At 42.4% G+C, this 24,492-nt stretch overlaps 1 protein-coding gene across 2 annotated transcripts in view; it reads left to right on the top strand.

Annotated features, from left to right (window-relative positions):
- LOC112258932 (forkhead box protein K2) overlaps nucleotides 1-23,472 on the top strand; it is a 31,670-nt gene extending 8,198 nt beyond the window's left edge. Inside the window, exons 2-9 of one of the 2 annotated variants that reach the window (XM_024433586.2) lie at nucleotides 1,586-1,774; nucleotides 5,316-5,466; nucleotides 12,165-12,311; nucleotides 13,649-13,842; nucleotides 19,889-20,085; nucleotides 20,198-20,479; nucleotides 20,749-20,898; nucleotides 21,631-23,472. In XM_024433586.2, the coding sequence (XP_024289354.2) occupies nucleotides 1,586-1,774; nucleotides 5,316-5,466; nucleotides 12,165-12,311; nucleotides 13,649-13,842; nucleotides 19,889-20,085; nucleotides 20,198-20,479; nucleotides 20,749-20,898; nucleotides 21,631-21,848 (1,528 nt within the window). In that variant the 3' untranslated portion in view covers nucleotides 21,849-23,472. Of the gene's footprint in view, nucleotides 1-1,585; nucleotides 1,775-5,315; nucleotides 5,467-12,164; nucleotides 12,312-13,648; nucleotides 13,843-19,888; nucleotides 20,086-20,197; nucleotides 20,480-20,706; nucleotides 20,899-21,630 lie in introns of both variants that reach the window. The other variant, XM_024433585.2, reaches the window with a different exon arrangement.
- The last annotated feature ends 1,020 nt before the right edge of the window (nucleotides 23,473-24,492 follow it).

Raw genomic sequence — 24,492 nt, 5'->3', positions numbered from 1 at the left:
GTTTGATATGTTTTGGCAAAGTTTACAGGTAACTTTTGAGATATTTTGTAGTCACATTGAGCAAGTTGGAACCGGGGATTTTCTGGATCAAACGTGCCAAATAAATGGACATTTTGGATATATATCAACGGAATTAATTGAACAAAAGGACCATTTGTGATGTTTATGGGACATATTGGAGTGCCAACAAAAGAAGCGCGTCAAAGGTAAGGCGTGAATTATATTTTTTATGTGTTTTGTGTCGCGCCAGCAGGGTTGAAATATGGTTTCTCTTTGTTTACGGAGGTGCTATCCTCACATAATAGAATTGTTTGCTTTCGCCAAAAAGCCTTTTTGAAATCTAACATGTTGGCTGGATTCACAACAAGTGTAGCTTTAATTTGCTATCTTGCATGTGTGATTTAATGTAAGTTTGATTTTTATAGTAATTTATTTGAATTTGGCGCTCTGCATTTTCCCTGGCTTTTGACCGTCCCACATATCCTAGGGAGGTTGATGCAACCGCTGTGTCAGATTTTAAAAATTTAAAAAAGCTTTACGGAAAAAGCACAACATGCAATAATCTGAGTACAGCGCTCAGCCACAAAAACAAGCCATACAGATACCTGCCATGTTGTGGAGTCACAAATAGTGTTATAAATATTCACTTACCTTTGATGATCTTCATCAGAATGCACTTCCAGTTCCACAATAAATGTTTGTTTTGTTTGATAAAGTTCATCTTTATGTCCAAATACCTCCTTTTTTTTGCGCCTTTAGTTCACCAATCGAAATTCACAAGGCGCGGCAAGTCCAGACAAAGTCAAAACGGTTATATTACAGTTCGTAGAAACAAGTCAAGCGATGTATAGAATCAATCTTTAGGATGTTTTTATAATAAATCTTCAATAATATTCCAACCGGACAATTCCTTTGTCTTTAGAAATGAAAAGGAACACAGCTCGCTCTCACGGCCACGTGCGTGACGTAGCTCAAGGCATTCTGCCAGACACCTGATTCAAACAGCTCTTATTCGCTCCCCCTTCATAGTAGAAGCCTGAAACAAGGTTCTAAAGACTGTTGACATCTAGTGGAATCCTTAGGAAGGATTGCACTTTCTATTCGAAAGGCAATGACTTGAAATACTTTAAATCCAACCAGAAAGTGGTAAATCTTTCTCAGATTTTCACCTGCCATATGAGTTATGTTATCCTCACAGACATCATTCAAACAGTTTCAGTGTTTCCTATCCAAATCTACTAATAATATGCATATATTAGCTTCAGGGCCCGAGTAGCAGTTTACTCTGGGAACGGTTTTCATCCGACCGTAAAAATACTGCCCCCTATCCCAAACAGGTTATAGCAGCAAAAGGGGAACCAACTCCATATTAATGTTCATGATTTTGGAATAAGATGTTCGATGAGCAGGTGTCCATATAATGTAGTGTATAACGAAAAAGAGATTACATACAAAATGCTTTTTACAGTTGACATACATTTAAAAACATTAACATGTAGTGTGTGGATGCTCAGAGGCCACAGACTGGAAGGTTGCATTACATTGTGTGGTAGGTGAATTTTAACCTTTTTCTCTTTCTCTGCAGGTGCACTTTCAGGTTTCCCAGCACAAATATCAAGATCACATTCACAGCCCTGTCCAGTGGAAAGAGGGAGAAGCGTGAGGCGCCTGAGTCTCCAGTAAAACCAGTCCACATCTCTCCACTCACCATAAACATTCCAGACAACATCGCCCACCTCATAAGCCCCCTGCCCTCACCCACCGGCACCATCAGGTACAGTAACTGTAGGCCTGGGCCTCAGTTAACCTTGAGATAACTTATCATACTGGCCTGGCGGCTAATCCTTAGTTTATTGAACTCTAGGGGAAGCTGTGAACCAGGCTCGGCTTGCAGCTTAGGTCACCTCCTAACCCACAATCTGTCCAACACAGCTTTATTGTGTGTACTTGTTAAGCCTAGTATGTGTGTAGCCATTGGCAATCTTCACTTAGCTGCTGTGTGTGTTGACTGAAAATACATAGCTCCTAGCAATGTTAATTTTGACAGCTGTTTTAGTTTGAATACCTTTTATTCTCAGTCACATTTTAGTAATTTCATCCTTTGTTAGTTATTATTAGTCTACTAAAACTCTGGGCAGTTTGTCTATTTTAAGTCACAGCCATTTAGGTCATATAGTAAGTGCATTTTTCCCCGTTTTAAATTATGAATATTTGGGCTACCTGCACATTCCTTGAAAAGGGGGGAAATTGAGCTTTACAAAAATGCCAGGAGTATTACTGTACTACTAATATTCAACAAATAGCATTTGTTTTTTCCATAGGAAAGGTTAGTTACAAGTCAAGTGTCCTGTAGGCTTGGGTGGTATACTGTATAACGGGGTATTTGGAAGAAGCCACGGGAGGATTTTTCAAAACATTATTTTACGTAATGAAGCTTACCGTAGTTCCCCAGAACAGTTGAGCCAGTCATGTGTTTGTTTGTAAGCAGCACAATTGGAGAAAGCCATGTGGTGAGTCCACAGCATTCTATATCGATTGGCGAGTCTCTGTTGTGCGGCGCACATGAGGCGATGAAGCCATCATATCTCATCACATCATATCTTATCATATCTATCTAATGGCTTTCGGACAGAAGTCAGAACGCTAGATGAGGTCTGTACAGCTGCCATTTTACCCCTGTGTTTTCTACTAGTGTTTTTTTTTTTTTAAGTTTTTTTTTTTTTTTTAATCTGGGCCATGTGCACATGCTTCTCTTCCTTTGGAAAGCATGCATCCCAACTTTGTTCATTTGCACAGTTTCTCTCGTTCGCTTTCACTTGTAAATGTCCATACAGATCAAAAATCACATTCGGTAGCTACTTTTGTTTAAATTTATGAGCTGTATTTTCTGGTCTTTGTAATTAGTTTGTTTTGCTCGTTGGCATTTCGCAATTAGTTTGCTAATTTTTGTTAGCATTCTGGTAAGAAGCCCAGTTGAATTTTCTTGTTTGTAGTGCCCTCTTGTGTGCTATGCTGGTAATACCGTAAATTCTAGAACGAGAGAAGGACTGTATGGCGAATTGAAAATCTGTATACCGCACAAGCCTACTGTCCTGGCTTCGCATCAGTTTAAAAGATTGAACGAGTGGCTGAAGTGACGACCTGGGAACTGTGTGGGAGAGCCTGGCAGATCAACTCAATCAGACCGTGCAGCTCAAATATGTAATGAGAGGATTGAATGAAATATTCTACACGCATGCATGCAAAACAGTTGAAAAGGAGCATCATGTCAAATGAAATGTGAGACGAATGTACGTGGAATTCTCCTCTTCACATTTTCGTAGACTAAAATGATAATTAATTTGTAATAGTTATAGTTTTTTCCAGTGCATTTCATTATGGTAGTAGTTTTAGACAGGAAAAATAGGTTGTTAATTTAGCCAACAATAACTAAATCAACACTAGGGGTGTGAACGTTTAAATGGAAATTGGGATCCTTAACATTAGGAAACATTTTTAAATTCACATTGCCGTTATCACACAACATATTTTGTGTTTTTGCCAAACTAGACGATAGGCTATATAGGCCTGGGGAAAGTTGTGTAAAGGTTGACTCAACGATATGACTTCGCTGCAGAAAGTAAACTGCATAGTGGGTAAATATCCGCAACATCTAAGAGTGTTGAAGTGCTTGGCTCAACTTCTCAGCTGTTCTCAGTCCTCTTTCTGCCTGGTGGCCGACCTGCCTATACTGTGCTCCTCCCCTCTCTCTCTCCGTCCCTCGCTAACTCGCTATGAAAGATGCAAGTGATTCTGTTCTCTGAAGTATGGTAACTAATCCAGGGCTCTACAGTGCGCATATACACCTAAATATTTTTCTGTGCGACCTGGCCAATTTGTTTAGGAGCGCCTGGAACATTTGAAGGATTCTAGTTTTAATTTCTCAAATATTGTTAATTGTGCTCAGTTGTTAATCAGGCTCCTCCATTCCAAAATTCCTAGCGGAATTGAATCTTAACTCCAGAAATGGGAAGTTGACGTGCAAGTCTGAGTCAATTATTTTGGAGGCAACTGTCCACCACTGCGTCATCATCGTTAACAGTTGGATAAATGGCAGAGAAAGGCAAGAGACAGCACTGAAGCCCTGTATGGCAATACTTTGAGAAGTGAATGAAGGAAATGCACATTTTGCGAGGTGGAATTGAAGTACAGTAATGGTAGTACAGGTGCAGTGCTTAACCATCTGAAAGGGGCACACCGTGAGACCCAAAATGGTTTTAGCAGCTGAATTGTGAATTCATGTGGAATTAGTTTCTTCCTATCGTTTTAACGGAAAACCAATGATAAAAATTGCTGTTTAAACATTAAGAACTTTCCCCCCATGTGTCCCAAACTGCTGCATATACCCTGACTCTGCTTCCACTGAACGCAAGAGAAGTGACACGGAAGTGACAAGGCACCGCATTGATTATATGTAACACAGGACAAGCTAGTTAAACTAGTAATATCATCAACCATGTGTAGTTAGCTAGTGATTATGTTAAGATTTCTTTTATTTTTATTAAGATAAGTTTAATACTAGCTAGCAACTTACCATGGATCCTTGCTGCCTGCACTCGCGTAACAGGTGGTCAGCCTGCCATGCAGTCTCCTCGTGGATTGCAATATAATCGGCGTCCAAAAATGCCGATTACCGATTATTATGAACACTTGAAATTGGCCCCAATTAATTTGCCATTACGATTAATTGGTCGACCTCTAGTGCGAATCACCCATGAATTTCTACTAGCACATCTGCCAATCAGCTACGGCGCATTGCACTGATGATGGAACTGCTCCAGATACATTGAAGAATGGAAAAAATAATATTGAAGTTTTCATTTGATTCTAACCAATCATCAGTGTTATCTCCAGATGATTCATGTTTGCTTCAGCTAATGACAAATCCTTAAGCTTTTTCTGCTGTTTTAACTCAACTTAATGCCTCATGAAACGGTTTTGATCTCCTTTCAGTATGGGTTAGATAATGTGAGTATTTGCATAGGTGGTGTGTACCAGTCTGACTGCAGGCTACTGCAGGAAAGGGTACAGATAAGCTGAGCCAAGATATTTATTTTAGTGGGGCCCCCTATTCCTCAGAATAGCTTGGCTAATTGTAAACCATTGCTTGATTTCTAAAAAAGGAACTGAGGTCATCAGTGGATCAATTATGCAGTTTTGTTTGTAGCCTAAAAGTATTGCATTATTCTTAGTCAGATAATTTGATATGTACTGTGTTTGTCATCATGCTGACAGAGACTTGGTGACTAACAGCCTGGTCCTCTTCTTCCCCACAGTGCTGCCAACTCGTGCCCCTCCAGTCCCAGGGGAGCGGGCTTGTCCGGCTACAGGATGGGCCGCATCGTTAGCTCTGCAGAGCTACAGCTCATAAACGACAACTCCCAGTCAGAGAACGACAAGGAGGCCTCCGGAGGGGACAGCCCCAAGGTGAGCACCACATACAGAGCATCTCCATTGAACATGCTTTTAGTCTAAGGCTAGGCTTTAAATTCGTCTGTGAAACTGGCATTTTTAATTTAGTGGCAATCAGCAGTTGAAACCATAAAATGTCATCCCGGCCACTGTTTTGGTAAAAAGCTGAGGGATGGAGCTGGAGAAATGTAACCACTCTCAAATGTATAGATGGAACTATGGATGCAAGAATTGACCAACCATGATATCGATATAGCTTTAATGTTATGAGTGTGTACAGTGTTTGTTTACATTTACTTTTTTAGTGCTGAGTAGGGTTGCACATTTTGGGGAATATTCAGAGGTGGAAACTTTCTGTGGGAATTAACGGGACTATATGGTAATTAACGGATATCTATGCAAATTAATATTAATGCCATTTAAATGTTGTTTTTGCTTTGGATATATTTACCATATCATATGGAGACAAAAACATAAACCCTTTACCTTACCGTAAGTAGACATAATAGCAAATGTTTAAATCCTTCCAATAGAGAATTTTATTCAATAAATTGAACTTTAAATGACTTCACATGGGATGATTTCACTGAACAACAAAAGAAAGGGAATATTGAATGATCTCCAATGATCCATCGTATCTCCCAAACAACTTTTTCATCATACATCTGTAAAATGATAGTCTAGAAACTAAAGCTTTGGTCTTCCTCTCAGGCTTCTCTGTCTTCTCCCTGGATCTCCTCAATGTCCACCTCTTGAACATCAGAATCTGAGGCCTCATCTTCACTGTCACTTTCCAACCTTGTTGAGGATGACTTGGTGTCAGGCTCAAAAAGCCTCAAATTTGCCTTTTTTTTTCAACCCTTGTATTGGTCAGCCTGTTGCGTGCTTTGGTGTGTGTTCCCAAACAAGGACCAGTTGCGCTCTGAGGCGGCTGATGTTGGTGGGATTTTGGGGATGATGGAGGCAACAGGGGAAAGAGCCTCATACCCACAAAGTCCTTTCCACCAGGTGGCTGATGAGATATGTTGGCATGACTGCCATATTGCTTCTCCATGCCAAAGCCCTTGCTTGGAAGTTCGCCAGACTGCAAATAACCCTCATCAAGGCCAAGGTGGCGAGACACGGTAGTGATGACACCATAGGCCGTGTTGATCTCTGCACCCGACAGGATGCTCTTGCCGGCATACTTGGGGTCCAATGTATGCGGTGGTGTGTATGGGCTTCAGGCAGAAGCCTTCGCTTTCTGATGTATTTCAGAACTGCAGTTTCCTCTGCTTGGAGCAACAGTGAAGTGGGCAGGGCAGTACGGATTTCTTCTCTTACATCTGCAAGTAGAGTCTGAACATCAGACAGGATGGCATTGTCTCCCTCAATCTGTGCAATGGCTACTGTTTTAGGTTTCAGGCTGCTTACCACTTTCTCCCAAAATACATTACCCAGGAGGATCCTCTTGAAGGGTCTGTCTATATCGGCAGACTGTGATATACTCTTGGAGAAACTCCTTCCCCTCCAGGAGACTGTCAAACATGATGACATGTTGGGCAGCTTCAATGTGGTGCTCTTATTCTTCTCACTTTACTTGGTGAGGTAGATTGCTGCTATAACTTGATGACCCTTCACATACCTAACCATTTCTTTGGCTCTCTTGTAGTGTGTATCCATTGTTTTCAGTGCTATGATGTCTTTGAGGAGCAGATTCAATGCATGAGCAGCACAGCCAATGGGTGTGATGTGAGGGTAGAACTCTCCACTTTAGACCAAGCAGCCTTCATGTTCGCAGCATTGTCTGTCACCAGTGCAAATACCTTCTGTGGTCCAAGGTCATTGATGACTGCCTTCAGCTCATCTGCAATGTAGATAACGGTGTGTTTGTTGTCCCTTGTGTCTGTGCTCTTGTAGAATACTGGTTGAGGGATGGAGATGTAGTTAATTATTCCTTGCCCTCGAACATTCAACCACCCATCAGAGATGATTGAAATAGTGTGCTTTCTCTATGATTTGCTTGACCTTCACTTGAACTCTGATCTCTGCATCCAGCAAATGAGTAGATAAAGCATGTCTGGTTGGAGGGGTGTATGCTGGGCGAAAAACATTCAGAAATCTCTTCCAATACACAGCCTGTGAGCACTAGTTGCGTACACAGCTCGAGCAAGACATTAATCAGCATTTCACTGACTACGTTCCTCCATTGAGTAAAAAATACTGACTCCAGGAGGAATTGTGTTAAGGTGTCTGATTCATCATTTTCACCTTGAATAGAAGTAGAGGGACTTTTGTCAGAGGTTGTTTGTGATCACTGAGGAAATGTTATGCTCTTGGCCAGATTCTGCTTCTTTGGTTCATTCTTCACATACGATTTGACACAGTATTTGCTGATGTACACAGCTTTTCCTTCTACATTAGCTGCAGTGAAACGTCTCCACACGTCAGATAGTGCCCGTGGCATTTTCCTGTAAAGATTTGAAAAAAATGAGTAAAAAAACCCACATACAATTCCATGTACAGATAAATAGTTAAGCAGTTAGATTAAACAACTCCTTTGTGAGATAAGATGTTTTAAAATGAAACATATGCATGGAAACAGGTGAATTAACACTCCTCAGTTAGCAGGCTCAAGCAAGCTAAAACCCACATGGTAGCAAAAACTAACTAGCAGAAATTGTTAACAAGTTAGAAATTATTTAAACACTTTGCTTGCTGTAGGCTACTATTTACGAGTTAATAAAACATCATGTGTCATATAAAATATATTCACCCCACCCAGTATTGAAAGCATGTAGTCCTTGGCTCAGACAGTGTAGTAGTGTGGGTTCAGTAGCATCTCATTAGTGTGCAAGATCTTGAGAATCAGCTGTACATGTGATGGAAGAATGCACTGTGCATGCAGAGGGTTGCAACTCCATTGAATTGGGGATAGTTTAACCAAAATATACCACAAGACCTAGAATTGCCTTATGTGTATCCCTCAAAGGTTCACTGTTATAAGCTAACTTAAAAAAAAAAAAAAAAAGAATTGAAGCAAAATTCCTGGGCATAACTGGCCATGGAAAAGTTCTGGAAAGTTTCTGCCGCTTTGCAACTCTAGTGCTGAGTTATTAGTGCTTTTCCTTTTGGTTCTATTATTAAAAAATAATCACTTTATTTATAAATATAATATAAATATTTAAAATAGTTGGGTATATTACATTTTGTTTTATTTGACTTTTTATTAATTCCAAGTCATCTCATCTCTATAGAGCTGCTGTCTGACAAAATGTATTTTAAAAGTTCTTGAGTAAATAAGGCATACTTTTACAACTTCTGAATATCAACTATCAATCACTTAGCATGTATTTTCAGGTAGAGATACCTCCCAAAGCAACTGCTCCCTATGCCTCTCACTCACATGTCTACCTTCTCTTCTCTCCCTCTGTGTGCCCCACACAGACTGGACAAGTAGGCGTGAAATAGTTTATGGCCATGTTGGTTAATTACTGTGCTAATATATGTAGAATATTGGCCTGTTGGAAACTACAACTACCATATCACACAGTTTGGACTTGATCTGATATCTCTATTCGTAAAAAAAAAAAAAAACATATCTGATGTTTCGGTTAATTGCTCAACACTACTTTGTTTACAAACATTGGAGTAAAACAAGTTTGTTTGGATGGGGTATGACAGTTGAACTAAGCTCGATGCATTTATAAGTTATATTCTTCAAGAATCAATGGGTACTGCAACTGCAGATTGCCCTTTTTAAATAAGTGCACACTTGAATTAATTGGAGAGGAAAGGTCATGTGTCTGCCTGTTTTGGCATTTTAACTGATGCATGTGACAAAACAAACCCATGGTTGTCATCAAATGTAATTTGTCACATGCTTCGTAGACTAACAGTGAAATGCTTACTTATGGATTGTTTTCCAACAATGCAGAGTTAAAGATGAGAGGAAAAATAATATACCAAATTGAGAGACACAAAGAATAAAAACCCAGTGAAATAGAAATAGCATGGCTATACATATAGGGAGTACCCGTACTGAGTCGTACAAGGGTACGAGGTAATTGAGGGAGCTATGTACACACCGGTAGGGATAAAGTGACTTGGCAACAGGATAGATAATGGGCAGCAGCATATGTGCAAAAAAAGGGTGAATGCAGTTAGTCCTGGTAGCCATTTGATTAGCTATTTAGCAGTCTTGTTTAGATGTCTTATGTCTCAGGGGTAGAAGGGTCCTGTTGATTTCAGACTTGGTGCATTGGTACTGCTTGCCGTGCAGTAGCAGAGAGAACAAGTCTGGCTTGGGTGGGTGGCTGTCTTTAACAATGTTTTGGGCCTTCCTCTGACACCGCCTGGTATAGAGGCCCCAAGTGTGTCAAGATACTGTTGATGGTGCAGCTGTAGAACTTTTAGAGGATCTGAGGGCCCATACCAAATCTTTTCGGCCTCCTGAGGGGGAAGAGGCGTTGTCGTGCCCTCTTCACGACTGTTGGTGTGTTTGGACGATGATTGATCCTTCGTGATGTGGACAGAGATGAACTTGAACCTCTCGGTCCACTCCACTACAGCCCTGTCAATGTGAATGGGAGTGTGCTCACCTCTACGTTTCCTCTAGTCCACGATCAACTCATTTGTCTTAGATGTTGAGGTTGTTGTCCTTGTCCTGTGAATTGGAGTGTGTCCAGGGTTTCTGAGATGTTGATGTGAGTCATGACCAGCCTTTCAACGCATTTGATAGCTACAGATGTGAGTGCTACTGGCCCTCGTCATTTAGACAGGTTACCTTGGCATTCTTGGGCACAGGGACTATGCTGCCCTACCAAGCAAAAAGGCAGTAACTGCTCATAGCGTGGAACTGAGAAATATGTTTTTTATTTACGTTGGTTTCACAGTAACCTTATGCGGTTACTGCTAACATGACCCGCATTTTCTCCAAAACACAATACAATAGAGGCAGGATACTTGTCCACATGATTAAGCATATATTTAATGTAGCAAAAAATGACTAACTCATTTTTGACCAAATGAGCAGTTACTGCCTTTTTGATTGGTAGGGTAGAATTGTGGTCTGCTTGAAACATGTATGTATTACAGGGAGAGGTTGAACATATCAGTGAAGACCTTTTCCTGCTTGGCAGCTCATGCTCTGAGGATGTGTCCTGGTAATCTGTCTGGCCTTGTGAATGTTTACCTGTTTAAAGGTCTTACTCACATTGGCTATGGAGTGTGATCACACAGTCATTTGGAACAGATGGTTCAGTGCATCTTGCCTCAAAGCGAGCATAGAAAGCATTTAGCTCGTCTGGTAGGCTCATATCACTGGGCAGCTCATGGCTGGGTTTCCCTTCGTAACCTGTGATAGTTTGTAAGCCCCACCACATCCGACGTGTGTCAGAGCTGGTGTAGTACGATTTGATCTTAGTTCTGTATTGACGCTTTGCTTGTTTGATGGTTCGTCGGAGGGTGTAGTAAAATTTCTTACAAGTATTTGGCTTTGTGTCCCGCTCCCTGAAAGCAGCAACTCTAGCCTTTAGCTCAGTGCTGATGCTGCCAGTAATCCATGTCTTCTGGTTGGGATTTTTACGTACGGTCACTGTGGGCACGTTGTTTGAGTTTGTTTTATTTTTTACAGGGACAGTGCACATTAATCAACGTTTCAGTCAAAGTGCCGGTTTTAGTCAGTCGGCTAATTTTCAACCGCAGTCCCTGGGAAGGTTTTCGATGCACTTATTAATGATGCCAGTGACTGATGCCATCGGCTGAATCATGGTACATATTCCAGTCTGTGCCTTCAAAACAGTCATGTAGCTTAGCATCTGCTTCACGGACCACTTCCGGTCACTTGAGTGAGCTTTTGCTTGTAAGCAGGAATCAAGAGGATGGAGGTATGGTCAGATTTGCTAAATGGAGAGAGGGATGTATATGCATTTCTGTGTTTGGAGTAAAGGTGATCTAGAGGTTTTTTTCACCTCTAGTTGCACAGGTGACATGCTGGTACAAATGAGGTAAAACGTATTTCAGTTTCCTGCATTAAAATCACAGCCACTAGAAATGCCACCTCTGGCTGAGCATTTTCTTGTTTGCTTATGGTCTCTTATACAGCTCATTGAGTCCAGTCTTATTGCCAGCATCGGTTTATGGTGGTCGAAAAATATAATGATAACTCTCTTGGTAAATGGTATGGTCTACAGCTTATCATAAGGTATTCTAACGTGAGCAGAACCTCAGACGCACACCCCCTCCCCCGAGCTTTCCCGATGCATAGAAAAACCAGCTAGATTAATATTTTCCTTGTTCCACCACGACTTCAGAGAAAAACAGGATATTAGTTTTTCAGATCACGTTGATGGGATAGTCTCAAACAGAGCTCGTCCAGTGATTGCATGTTAGCCAGTAGCGCCACCTACTTCATAGTGTCAGGGATTCGGGCCTGGTCTGGGATAATCAATATGTCCTTCGACTCATTGCACTAAAAGTCCTCATCCAAATCGAGGTTGGTGATGGATTTTCTGGTTTCCAAAAGCTCTTTTCAGTCATAGGAAACGATGGTGTAAACATTGACGTAAACATTATGTACAAAAAAGTTAAGATCAACGCCCAAAAACACAAAATAGTTCAATTGGCCAGGAGCCCGTGAAACGGCTACTATTCCCTCCAGTGCCATTGCTCACAATATGTGCTATGCTACCTAGTAAATGACACCCCTTCTTCCTTCCTCTTCTTCCCTTTAGGATGATTCCAAACCGCCATACTCCTATGCACAACTGATAGTCCAAGCCATTACAATGGCACAGGACAAGCAGCTCACACTAAACGGAATATACACTCACATCACCAAAAACTACCCCTACTACAGGACTGCAGACAAAGGCTGGCAGGTGAGAAATGGCATCTTTCAATACAAATAATTTCATTGAAAATGGTGCATGTGAGGGAAAAGATCTGAACCTGTTTTGAATAGCGTTAGGATTCCACCACATGGTTATATTTGAAATATCTCAAAAACCAGAGCATAGCCCCTTGATTTTTTCCCCCCACATTTTCTTGTTTCAACATGGAACAACAACATTGTAGTTACTCCACAATACTAACTTAATTGACAGAGGGAAAAGATGTCTGTACAGAATAAAAAATATACCAGAACATGCATCCTGTTTGCAACTAGGCACTAAAGTAATACTTGCCAAAGCAATTCACTTTTTGTCCTGAATACAAAGTGTTTGGGGCAAATCCAATACAACACATTACTGAGTACCACACTCTATATTTTCAAGCATAGTGGTGGCTGCATCATATTATGGGTATGATTGTAATTGTTAAGAACTGGGGAATAAATGGAATGGAGCTAAACACAGGCATAATCCTAGAGCAGGGGTACTCTACTCTTACCTTATGAGTTCCAGAGCCTCCTGGTTTAAGTTCTACCTGATAATTAATTGCCCAGGTCTAAATCAGTTCCTGATTAGAGGGGAACGATAGAAAAAATGCAGTGGAACTGGTTTTGAGGTCGTGGGTCTTTGAGGAAAACCTGTTACTCTCCGACACTGGGAAATGAATTCACCTTTCAGCAGGATAGTAATCTAAAACTGGGCCAAATCTTCACTGGAGTTGCTTACCAAGTAGTCTGTGAATGTGGTGGAGTTACAGTTTTGACTTAAATCTGCTTTAAAATCTATGGCAAGACCTGAAAATGGTTGTCTAGCAATGATCAACAACCAATTTTGACAGAGCTTGAAGAATAATGGGCAAGTGTTGTACAATCCAGGTGTGGAAAGCTCTTCGAGACGTACCCAGAAAGACTCAAAGCCTTAATTGCTGCCAAAGTATTAACTTGCTTGTGAATAATTATGTACATTTGATTACTATTTAATTTTCAATCTGTTAGCAAATATTTCTAAAAACCGGTTTATTGTGTGTAGATGAGTGAGACTCTTTAAATACATTTTGAATTCAAGCTGTAACACAACAAAATGTGGAATAGGTAAAGGGGTATGAATACTTTCTGAAGGCACTGTACTGTATATTAAGATGTGCTTTGACTAATATGCAACCTTGTAAAAGTACACATTCACTTTGGCTTCAAACTGAAGGGCGGTACATGGCTTATCCCATCTGTTTCCAAGTTGTTTTTGAGCATGTGCCATTGAACTGTGACGTGAATAACAGCCTTGGCTGCAGTGTGTTCGTACTAACACGGCGGCGTATTCTGTTGTAGAACTCGATCCGTCACAATCTGTCACTGAACCGCTACTTTATTAAAGTAGCCAGATCGCAGGAGGAACCGGGCAAGGGCTCGTTCTGGAGGATAGACCCGTCCTCAGAGGGCAAGCTCATGGAACAGGCCTTCAGGAAACGAAGGCCGCGGGGTGTGCCCTGCTTCAGGACCCCCCTCGGACCACTCTCCTCCAGGTATGGACCTACTCACTCTCTCAGGTTTCAGTCACTCGATGAGCTTGCTGCATGCTTTACTGCAGGGTTCTCCATCCGGTTGCTCGCAGCCCATCTATCCACAAATCCACATTGACATTATCCCATCCCTAGTTAGTTCCAGTTGGCCTAAAAAAAGCCAAATGTAACACATCTGCCAATTAATTTATTTCCAGCAATAGTTCCCCTGTATGTCTGTGTAGTGCACACATTTCTCTTCCATTCACATTGTGTAGCCAGTAAGACAGAATGATAACCGTCTTCAGGGTAGACAGTAGGCTTGGGCGGCATACCGTATACCGGGGTATTTGGAAACAGCCAAGGCATAGTTTTTCAATACCATTGAAACTATTTCTTTTAAGTTTTTCAATATGTTTTTTATATTTTGTTACACAAACTGACTGCAGGTATTTACTTAAGTCATATGTTAGGAGATCTTAATTTCACCTGTCACATTATTTTACATTATGAAGCATAGTTCCCAGAACAGTTGAGCCAGTCATGTTGGGCAGCAGGTAGGTGGATAAAGTTGGGCAAGTAACCGAAAGGTTGCTAGATCGAGTCCCTGAGCTGCCAAGGTAAAAATATGTTGTTCTGCTCCTGAACAAGGCAGGTACCAACTGTTCTTAAGCCATCATTGTAAATAAGAATTTGTTCTCAACTTCTTACGGCTGAAATCCTGTTAACGGGATCGAAACCGTGGATTGATGGCAGCATTCATGTGATACTGAAAGCGCGAACCACTGCTTTTAATCAGGGCAAGGTGACCGGAAACATGACCGAATACAAACAGTGTAGCTATTCCCTCCGCAAGGCAATCAAACAAGCTAAGCGTCAGTATAGAGACAAAGTAGAATCTCAATTCAACGGCTCAGACACGAGGTATGTGGCAGGGTCTACAGTCAATCACGGATTACAAAAAGAAAACCAGCCCCGTCACGGACCAGGATGTCTTGCTCCCAGGCAGACTAAACTTTTTTGCCCGCTTTGAGGACAATACAGTGCCACTGACACGGTCCGCAACCAAATCATGCGGACTCTCCTTCACTGCAGCCGACGTGAGGAAAACATTTAAACGTGTCAACCCTCGCAAGGCTGCAGGCCCAGACGGCATCCCCAGCCGCGCCCTCAGAGCATGCGCAGTCCAGCTGGCTGGTGTGTTTACAGACATATTCAATCAATCCTTATCCCAGTCTGCTGTTCCAACATGCTTCAAGAGGGCCACCATTATTCCTGTTCCCAAGAAAGCTAAGGTAACTGAGCTAAACGACTACCGCCCCGTAGCACTCACTTCTGTCATCATGAAGTGCTTTGAGAGACTAGTCAAGGACCATATCACCTCCACCCTAGACCCACTCCAATTTGCTTACCGCCCAAATAGGTCCACAGACGATGCAATCTCAACCACACTGCACACTGCCCTAACCCATCTGGACAAGAGGAATACCTATGTGAGAATGCTGTTCATCGACTACAGCTCGGCATTTAACACCATAGTGCCCTCCAAGCTCGAGACCCTGGGTCTTGACCCCGCCCTGTGCAACTGGGTACTGGACTTCCTGACGGGCCGCCCCCAGGTGCTGAGGGTAGGCAACAACATCTCCACCCTGCTGATCCTCAACATTGGGGCCCCACACGGGTGCGTTCTGAGCCCTCTCCTGTACTCCCTGTTCACCCACGACTGCGTGGCCACGCACGCCTCCAACTCAATCATCAAGTTTGCGGACGACACAATAGTGGTAGGCTTGATTACCAACAACGACGAGACTGCCTACAGGGAGGAGGTGAGGGCCTTCGGAGTGTGGTGTCAGGAAAATAACCTCACACTCAACGTCAACAAAACTAAGGAGATGATTGTGGACTTCAGGAAACAGCAGAGGGAACACCCCCCTATCCACATCGATGGAACAGTAGTGGAGAGGGTAGTAAGTTTTAAGTTCCTCGGCGTACACATCACAGACAAACTGAATTGGTCCACCCACACAGACAGCATCGTGAGGAAGGCGCAGCAGCGCCTCTTCAACCTCAGGAGGCTGAAGAAATTTGGCTTGTCACCAAAAGCACTCACAAACTTCTACAGATGCACAATCGAGAGCATCCTGTCGAGCTGTATCACCGCCTGGTACGGCAACTGCTCCGCCCACAACCGTAAGGCTCTCCAGAGGGTAGTGAGGTCTGCACAACGCTTCACCGGGGGCAAACTACCTGCCCTCCAGGACACCTACACCACCCGATGTCACAGGAAGGCCATAAAGATCAACAAGGACAACAACCAACCAAGCCACTGTCTGTTCACCCCGCTATCATCCAGAAGGCGAGGTCAGTACAGGTGCATCAAAGCTGGGACCGAGAGACTGAAAAACAGCTTCTATCTCACGGCCATCAGACTTAAACAGCCACCACTAACATTGAGTGGCTGCTGCCAACACACTGACTCAACTCCAGCCACTTTAATAATGGGAATTGATGGGAAATGATGTAAAATATATCACTAGCCACTTTAAACAATGCTACCTAATATAATGTTTACATACCCTACATTATTCATCTTATATGTATACATATATACTGTACTCTATCATCTACTGCATCTTGCCATCTTTATGTAATTACATGTATCACTAGCCACTTTAAACTATGCCACTTTGTTTACATTCTCATATGTATATACTGTACTCAATACCATCTACTGTATCTTGCCTATGCCGCTCTGTACCATCACTCATTCATATCTTTATGTACATATTCTTTATCCCCTTACACTTGTGTCTATAAGGTAGTAGTTTTGGAATTGTTAGCTAGATTACTTGTTGGTTATTACTGCATTGTCGGAACTAGAAGCACAAGCATTTCGCTACACTCGCATTAACATCTGCTAACCATGTGTATGTGACAAATACATTTTGATTTGATTTTGATTTGACAACAGCCAGTGAAAGTGCAGGGCGCCAAATTCAAACAGAAATCTCATAATTAAAATACCTCAAACATACAAGTATTATACACCATTTTAAAGAAACTTGTTGTTAATCCCACCACAGTGTCCGATTTCAAAAAGGCTTTACGACGAAAGTATACCATGCGATTTATGTTAGGTCAGCGCCTAGTCACAAAAAAACAGCAATTTTCCAGCCAAAGAGAGGAGTCACAAAAAGCAGAAATGGAGAAAATTAATCACAAACCTTTATTCTTCATCAGATGGCACTCATAGGACTTCATGTTAAACAATACATGTATGTTTTGTTTGATAAAGTTCATATTTATATCCCAAAATCTCAGTTTACATTGGCACGTTATGTTCAGTAATGTTTTGCCTCCAAAACATCCAGTGATTTTGCAGAGCCACATTAATTTACCGGAATACTCATCATAAACGTTGATAGAAGATACAAGTGTTATGCATAGAATTAAAGATATTCTTCTCGTTAATGCAACCGCTGTGTCAGATTTCAAAAAAGCTTTACGGCAAAAGCACACCATGCGATAATCTGAGTACAGCGCTCAGCCACCATACAGATACCCACCATGTTGTGGATTCAACAAAAGTCAGAAATAGCATTATAAATATTCACTTACCTTTTGATGATCTTCATCGGAATGAACTCTCAGGAATCCCAGTTCCACAATAAATGTTCAATAAATTCCATCATTTATGTCCAAACACCTCCTTTTTGTTTGTGCGTTTAGTCCAGTAATCCAAATGCACAACGCGTGAGCGCTATGTTCAGACAAAGTCAAAGTTATATTACAGTTCGTAGAAACATGTCAAACAATGTACAGAATCAATCTTTAGGATGTTTTTATCAGAAATCTTATGTTTCAACAGTTCCTTTGTCTATAGAAATGAAAAGGAACAGAGCTCGTGCTCACGGCTGTGCGCGTGACTAAACTAAAGGCTTTCAACCAGACCACTGGTTCAAACAGCTCTCATTATCTCCCCCTTCACAGTAGAATCCTGAAACAAAGTTCTAAAGATTGACATCTAGTGGAAGCCTTAGGAAGTGCAATCGGATCAAATTTACACTGTTTATTGGATAGGCAATGACTTAAACTACAAAGCTCAGATTTCCCACTTCCTGGTTGGATTTTTCTCAGGTTTTTGCCTGCCGTATGGGTTCTGTTACACTCCGACATCATTCAAACAGTTTTAGAACACTGAAGTTTCTATCCAAATCTACTATAATATGCACATCTTAGCTTCTGGGCCGGAGTAGCAGGCAGTTTACTTTGGGCACGCTTTTCATCCGAATGTGGAAACAGCACCTCCCAGCCATAAGAAGTTAACCGACTTGCCTAGTCAAATAAATGTTAAATTATTTTTTTTTTTAAATGTGTTTGTTTGTAAATAGCACAATGGGAGAAAGCGTGAGCAGTTGGTTCCAGCTGTGTATTGACAGGGGTCGTGTTTTATATTGACAGTCAAGTGTTTGTTTTTTTCCAATAGAGGGATCAGGGACGTGCAACTATAGTTTTCCTTCACAGAAAACACATTAGTGCAACACATTCAGCAGAAAATAGCTTCATTTTCATCAGATGACAACCAAAGTGCAGCGCTATTTAGCAAGTAAATGGGCTTACAATGAAAAAGCAAGGTATTTTTTGCAAAAAATGCTGCTACATTTTCTAATGTTTTGCTTAAAGTTAGTTGATCTTGCATTTTACTGGAGAAAAGGAGTCTGGCTACACTGAGTAAAGTACTGGAGAAAAGTAGCTCAACATCAGTCAGTGCTGTCTGCTGATAGGTTTTCTATGAATTCTCATCCGGGTGGAGAAATGCAACTTAAGCACAAAATGTGTGATGCTGAGCAGAAATTACAATAAGAAGCATATTACATCTGCATTTACAAAATGCAGCAAGATAACAATTGTTTTTCCAGTGTGAGAAAAAGCAGAATTCTGCGTTAAAGCACAATACTTCGAAAGCTAGCAAATGAAACAGTATGTGGCTGAATTAATAGGGTGACGGTGCTTCATATAGTGTTAGCTTTCTCCCATGTTTGAGAACTCAACTCAAAGCCCTTTGGATAAGTTTTTTGTACAGCTGCCACTCTTGATTTCCTTGTGCCTTTTTCTCCTCTCCATTCTCGGGCCGTCTTCTCCTCCCCAGGCCCGTTGCCCTAGTGACTCCAGACTCCACACAGACACAGCATGTACACATGCTGCAGCAGAGCCAGTACTGTTTGTTCTTCAGACAAGCATGTTTCAAAACTTTGTTCATTTGCACACTCATTTACATTTGCTTTTAAATGTCCAAACTCACCAAAAATGCCATTCAGTAGCTCCTATCTAGGAAATCCAGCTCATAAAGTTATACGTGTACGTCTTTGCAATTCGTTTATATTAGTTTGCACTCTTTAGCGTATTTAGTTGGCATCCTCCATGGAAATGTTCTATTACTTGTGCAAATTTTGTTAGCATTCTATTAATAGACGGCCAACTCTAGGAGACAAACTACATTCCCCAAAACCTTCTCAATTAAATGTTAACATCAAAACAGGCTTACCTGGCAGAGTTCCATCATGAGTATTTGATCAATCGGATGAGCATTTTTTTTCTCGCAAAATTCTCAATTAGTGGTATTGCATGCAAATCAAAATATATTTTTTTCCAGGGCCCAAAAATGGTCTTCAAATGGGATTTTTAGTATTGGTGTGGACTCAGAACATCACATTTCATTGTTTCTCTAAGAATAATTGTAATTTTGAGTAAAAAACGATAAAAAATCCCAAACCGGGAAAAATATAACGGGACTGAATTCGGGAAAATACTGTGTATTTGAAGCTAGGAATTTTTTTGTATTTTGCGATACGTTTCATAATTTAAAGTAGCTCTCATGATATAAAAGGTTGGACACCTCAGCTTTACGGTTAGATTGGCATGTTTGTGCCATCGCCTTGTGGCCATATGTGGTCACTATAATATTCCCATTGGGAAAGTGTGACTGGTGGAGTGTGACTAGGGTGGTAAATTTCAATCCATATGTAAATCTAGGCTTTAAAAATTCTCTATCTGCTTTTCCCTTTCACAGGAGTGCCCCAGTCTCCCCTAATCACTCTGGGGTGCTCTCGGCCCACTCGAGTGGGGTGCAGACCCCTGACAGCCTATCCCGAGAGGGTTCCCCTGTCCCCATGGAACCAGAGCCCGCTCCGGCCCCGCCCCCTGCCACGGCAGTCCAGCCCAAACTAGCTGTCATCCAGGAGGCCCGCTTTGCACAGAGTACACCAGGTGAGAGACGCCCATTTTTGTCCAATCACATTGTTGGGAGTCTTCTCCAATCCTATGTGCAGTCGTCACATGTGGATCCTCCGTTAAAGAAAGCAATTGTTTGTTTGTCCAGGCTCTCCTCTCAACAGCCAACCGGTGCTCATCACGGTTCAGCGTCAGTTACCTCAGACCATAAAGCCGGTGACCTATGCCGTGGCCACGCCTGTGACTACCAGCACCAACCAGAACCAGCAGCCCGTCATGCAGACGGTGCACGTTGTCCACCAGATCCCTGCCATGTCTGTCACCAGTGTGGCCGGGCTCAGCACCGCCAACACCTACACAGTGGCCACCCCCACCATGGTCACCCTCCAGACTGAGCCCCAGGAGAACGGAGACTACTCAGAGGCCAAAGGTGAGGGGATTGTGTGTGTGTGTGGATGAACAGATTGTGTTGACTCAAGGTAGTAGTGGTTTCAGCCAGGTTTACATAGGTCTGTTTTACCCTTGACCAAGGCACCTGTGTATGTGTTTTCTTACTAAATGTGAAATGTATCTCATGTTGATCAGTTATTGTAGTGCTTGTTTGGTGTTATGTTATTAGAGATCATTGACATCTTTTTTTCCTATGTTTGTCTCTAGTAAAAGTAGAATCTGTTCCAACCATCACCCATGCCTCTATAGGCGGTGGCAGTCGCATCATCCAGACGACCCAGTCGGCCACGCCCTTTAAGACGCTGACCTTAGTGCAGCCGGCCCTGGGCCAGCACCAGCTCCCCATAAAGACCATCGCACAGAACGGCACCCACCTGATGCCAATGCAGGCCGCTGCAGGTGAGACACTGGCTTAGAATGGATCCGGTCAAAGCGCTTTATCCGCATCTGTAGTCTACCACTGCTCTGGCCGCATCTGTAGTCTACCACTGCTCTGGCCGCATCTGTAGTTGGTCTACCACTGCTCTGGCCGCATCTGTAGTTGGTCTACCACTGCTCTGGCCGCATCTGTAGTTGGTCTACCACTGCTCTGGCCGCATCTGTAGTTGGTCTACCACTGCTCTGGCCGCATCTGTAGTTGGTCTACCACTGCTCTGGCCGCATCTGTAGTTGGTCTACCACTGCTCTGGCCGCATCTGTAGTTGGTCTTCCACTGCTCTGGCCCCATCTGTAGTTGGTCTACCACTGCTCTGGCCCCATCTGTAGTTGGTCTACCACTGCTCTGGCCCCATCTGTAGTTGGTCTACCACTCCTCTGGCCCCATCTGTAGTTGGTCTACCACTCCTCTGGCCCCATCTGTAGTTGGTCTTCCACTCCTCTGACTTCATCTGTAGTCTACCACTGTTGTGAGTAGTCCCTGTTTGTTTAATTAACTAGAATTCATGCAGCATACTTGTCAGGGCTGCTCTGCAGTGTGTTTGTGTATCTCGAAGGGCCATATGAATCCCTGTCTGGCTGGAGTTTCCTACACTGTTTTGAAAAGTACACTTTTTATTGGCATCTGTTCTAAGACATTAGATTACTTGGCACTGAAATATTTATATTTTTCCTCTTCTTCCTCCCTATGTTCAGCCACAGCTGTTGCGAGTCCTCTCCACTTGCTGGCCACTCACGCCTCCGCTTCAGCCTCCCTCCCGACCAAACGACAGAACGGAGCCCAGGCGGCCAGCGATCAGCCCAACGCTAAGCGCATGAAAACAGAGGAAGGGGACAGCGCCACCCCCACCGCAACACGCGTAGCAGATACGGACTCGTCGGCAGCCAATGACCAAGCCAGCCACCACAACTAGTCTTCTATAACAACACCACACCATCTTGTTTTGTTTTTTTCTCCTTTCCTACCATTTATTTCCCCCTTCTTCCATTGACTCCCAAGGTGCCAAAAGGAGAAGATTTTCAGTTGGTTTAACCATTGTAGAGGATTGGAAAATATGACCACCCCTTTAAAATAAAAAAAAGACTGAAGAGAATATTTAGTTGAGATTTGAAAAAAGGACAACTAGGACAAAGTAGAACTCTAATTTGAAGGTACCCCTGTGAGACATCGCCACGGAGGAGGATGACGACTACTCCAAGACCACAGGAAGCCTTAACAACAATTAACCTTTAACATGATGAGCTGAACTTTGACCACCTGCAGCGAGCAGTTTGGCTGAGGCCCATGTTAGGCCGGCGGTCGCACGGTACCTCTGTCTCAACTACCTCATTGCAGATTGGGGGCCACGGTCAAGGGCACCACTCAACGGACCCATGGGATGACTGGACGAAGTGACCAACTAGCAGCATGAGAAGCATTTGACCCAAACATGACAATTCCTGGACCTTTGGCAGCTAGCCTTTCATATACTGACCTAGCCTTATTGCTGCTGTAAGTAGAAATGCAGTATTTTGTTGTTCATATGTGGACCATAGGATCTGTTTCGGATGTATTTTCATTTATATAGGTAAAAGTGCTAATAATTGAAATAAAGAAAGCATTACAGCAGTGGGGTCTGACATTTCAATCACTCCACCTGAACTTCAACATTCTCGCTGTTACTTTGTATGTGGACTTTTTTTCTGTTCAGTGTCGTTTCTTTTTACAATTCTATCAATGGAGTGTTTTCCCCCCTGTCAAATCCATGTTCTGTCATATCCAAATCAATTTGCTTTGTTACACTTACATATTTTCATACTTGCACAGATAACCAGTAAGATATAAACTAATTCCATGTGTAGTTGATCAGATGCCTCATTGAGCTTTCATGTAACAGACTACAGAAAAGTACCCGAGCCGTTAACGCTTGAATCCTTAGTTGAAACTATACCAAAGGGGTCACTCCACCTCTGTTTTTGGTCAAAAGCTGAGGGATGGTCCTGGAGAAATGTAACCACTCTCAGATTGACAGGCGGGGCTATGGATGCCAGGACTGACTATCCATGATATCACAATTGTGGTTTTAACCATGTTTTGAGACTATACCGTGCTTTACATTTATATTGTTTACAAACATTGGCGTAGAACATGTTTATATTCTGATGGGGTACGAGAGTTGAACTAAGCTCATTAGGTGTTTTTTATAAGTTATTATTCAAGATTAGATGGGTATATCATTCATTTAAGTCAGAAAATTGATGTAGCAACTAAGGATTCTAGCTTTAACTGTACATTTAACAGAAGAAAAGAGCTGCTTAAAACCAGACCAGATCTGCAGTTGGTAAAATGTTTTTTGTTTTTTTCTCTCGTTATCCTTGGCTGTGGTGACTTCGGTGTGTGGACAGACCCTTTGCTTGATTATTTAATTCTGTTCCAACAACCTGACGAGTCTGTCTTCAGATTGTATATGTTCCAAACTAAAGATACAAGTGATGGATATTTGTTCCGCTTCAGTGGATAAATGCTTTTTATTTTATATAAATTAATTTAAAACCTTTCACTCTCTATTTTACTTGTCCAAAGGTTTCACCACAACAGTGATCAGATCTTCTGCTCTCAGTATGCATTTAATTCCCAGATGTTTCAGAGACAACACACTAGAGCAGCTGATGGCAGACTAAGAAGCAGCTCATGGCCATTCTATTTCCTCTGACCAGATTATCCTCCAGTTATACATGTTGAATCGCTGCTGTTCATCAACACCTAGCAGGTGATTGCTAACAGATCATGGCCACCCGTTCCTTTTAGCCATTACCCTTTCTGGTGTCCCTCCCCTAACAATACAACTAGAGAATGACACACCATGGCCACCCGTTCCTTTTAGCCATTACCCTTTCTGGTGTCCCTCCCCTAACAATACAACTAGAGAATGACACACCATGGCCACCCGTGCCATTACCCTTTCTGGTGTCCAACAATACAACTAGAGAATGACACACCATGGCCACCCGTTTTTAGCCATTACCCTTTCTGGTGTCCCTCCCCAATACAACAATGACAACCATGGCCAGAGCCAACCCTTTCTGACCCACCAACTGGACCACCATGGCCACCCGTTCCTTTTAGCCATTACCCTTTCTGGTGTCCCTCCCCTAACAATACAACTAGAGAATGACACACCATGGCCTCTTGCTGAGTATCTGCCATTTAGCACACAAGACATTCACTTGTGATTGAAGAGTTATTTCGTTGCCTTTTGACAGCTTCCGTAGGGAAATTCAAGCTCTGCAAAATTAGACATGCTTACTTTTGGTCATTGTGTGAATTACGATTTTGACAGTGTCCCAATTGACCACCGAGGGGTGGTATTGGCATGGTAAGCCAAACCTGTCTTCACATAACACACAGCATGCACAAAACAAGATCTCCTTCCTAATACTGAGTTGCGGAACCCCCTCCCAGCACTTTGCCCTCAGAACAGACTCAATTTGTCAGGGCATGCACTCTGCAAGGCGTCAAGCGTTCCATAAGCATTTCGCTAAACCTGCAATAACATCTGCTAAATGTGTATGTGACCA

This window comes from Oncorhynchus tshawytscha, linkage group LG09, assembly GCF_018296145.1.
Source record: "Oncorhynchus tshawytscha isolate Ot180627B linkage group LG09, Otsh_v2.0, whole genome shotgun sequence".
Lineage (NCBI taxonomy): Eukaryota > Metazoa > Chordata > Actinopteri > Salmoniformes > Salmonidae > Oncorhynchus > Oncorhynchus tshawytscha.
Note: the sequence above shows the minus strand (reverse complement) of the source record. Positions and strands in the feature narration are given on the sequence as shown.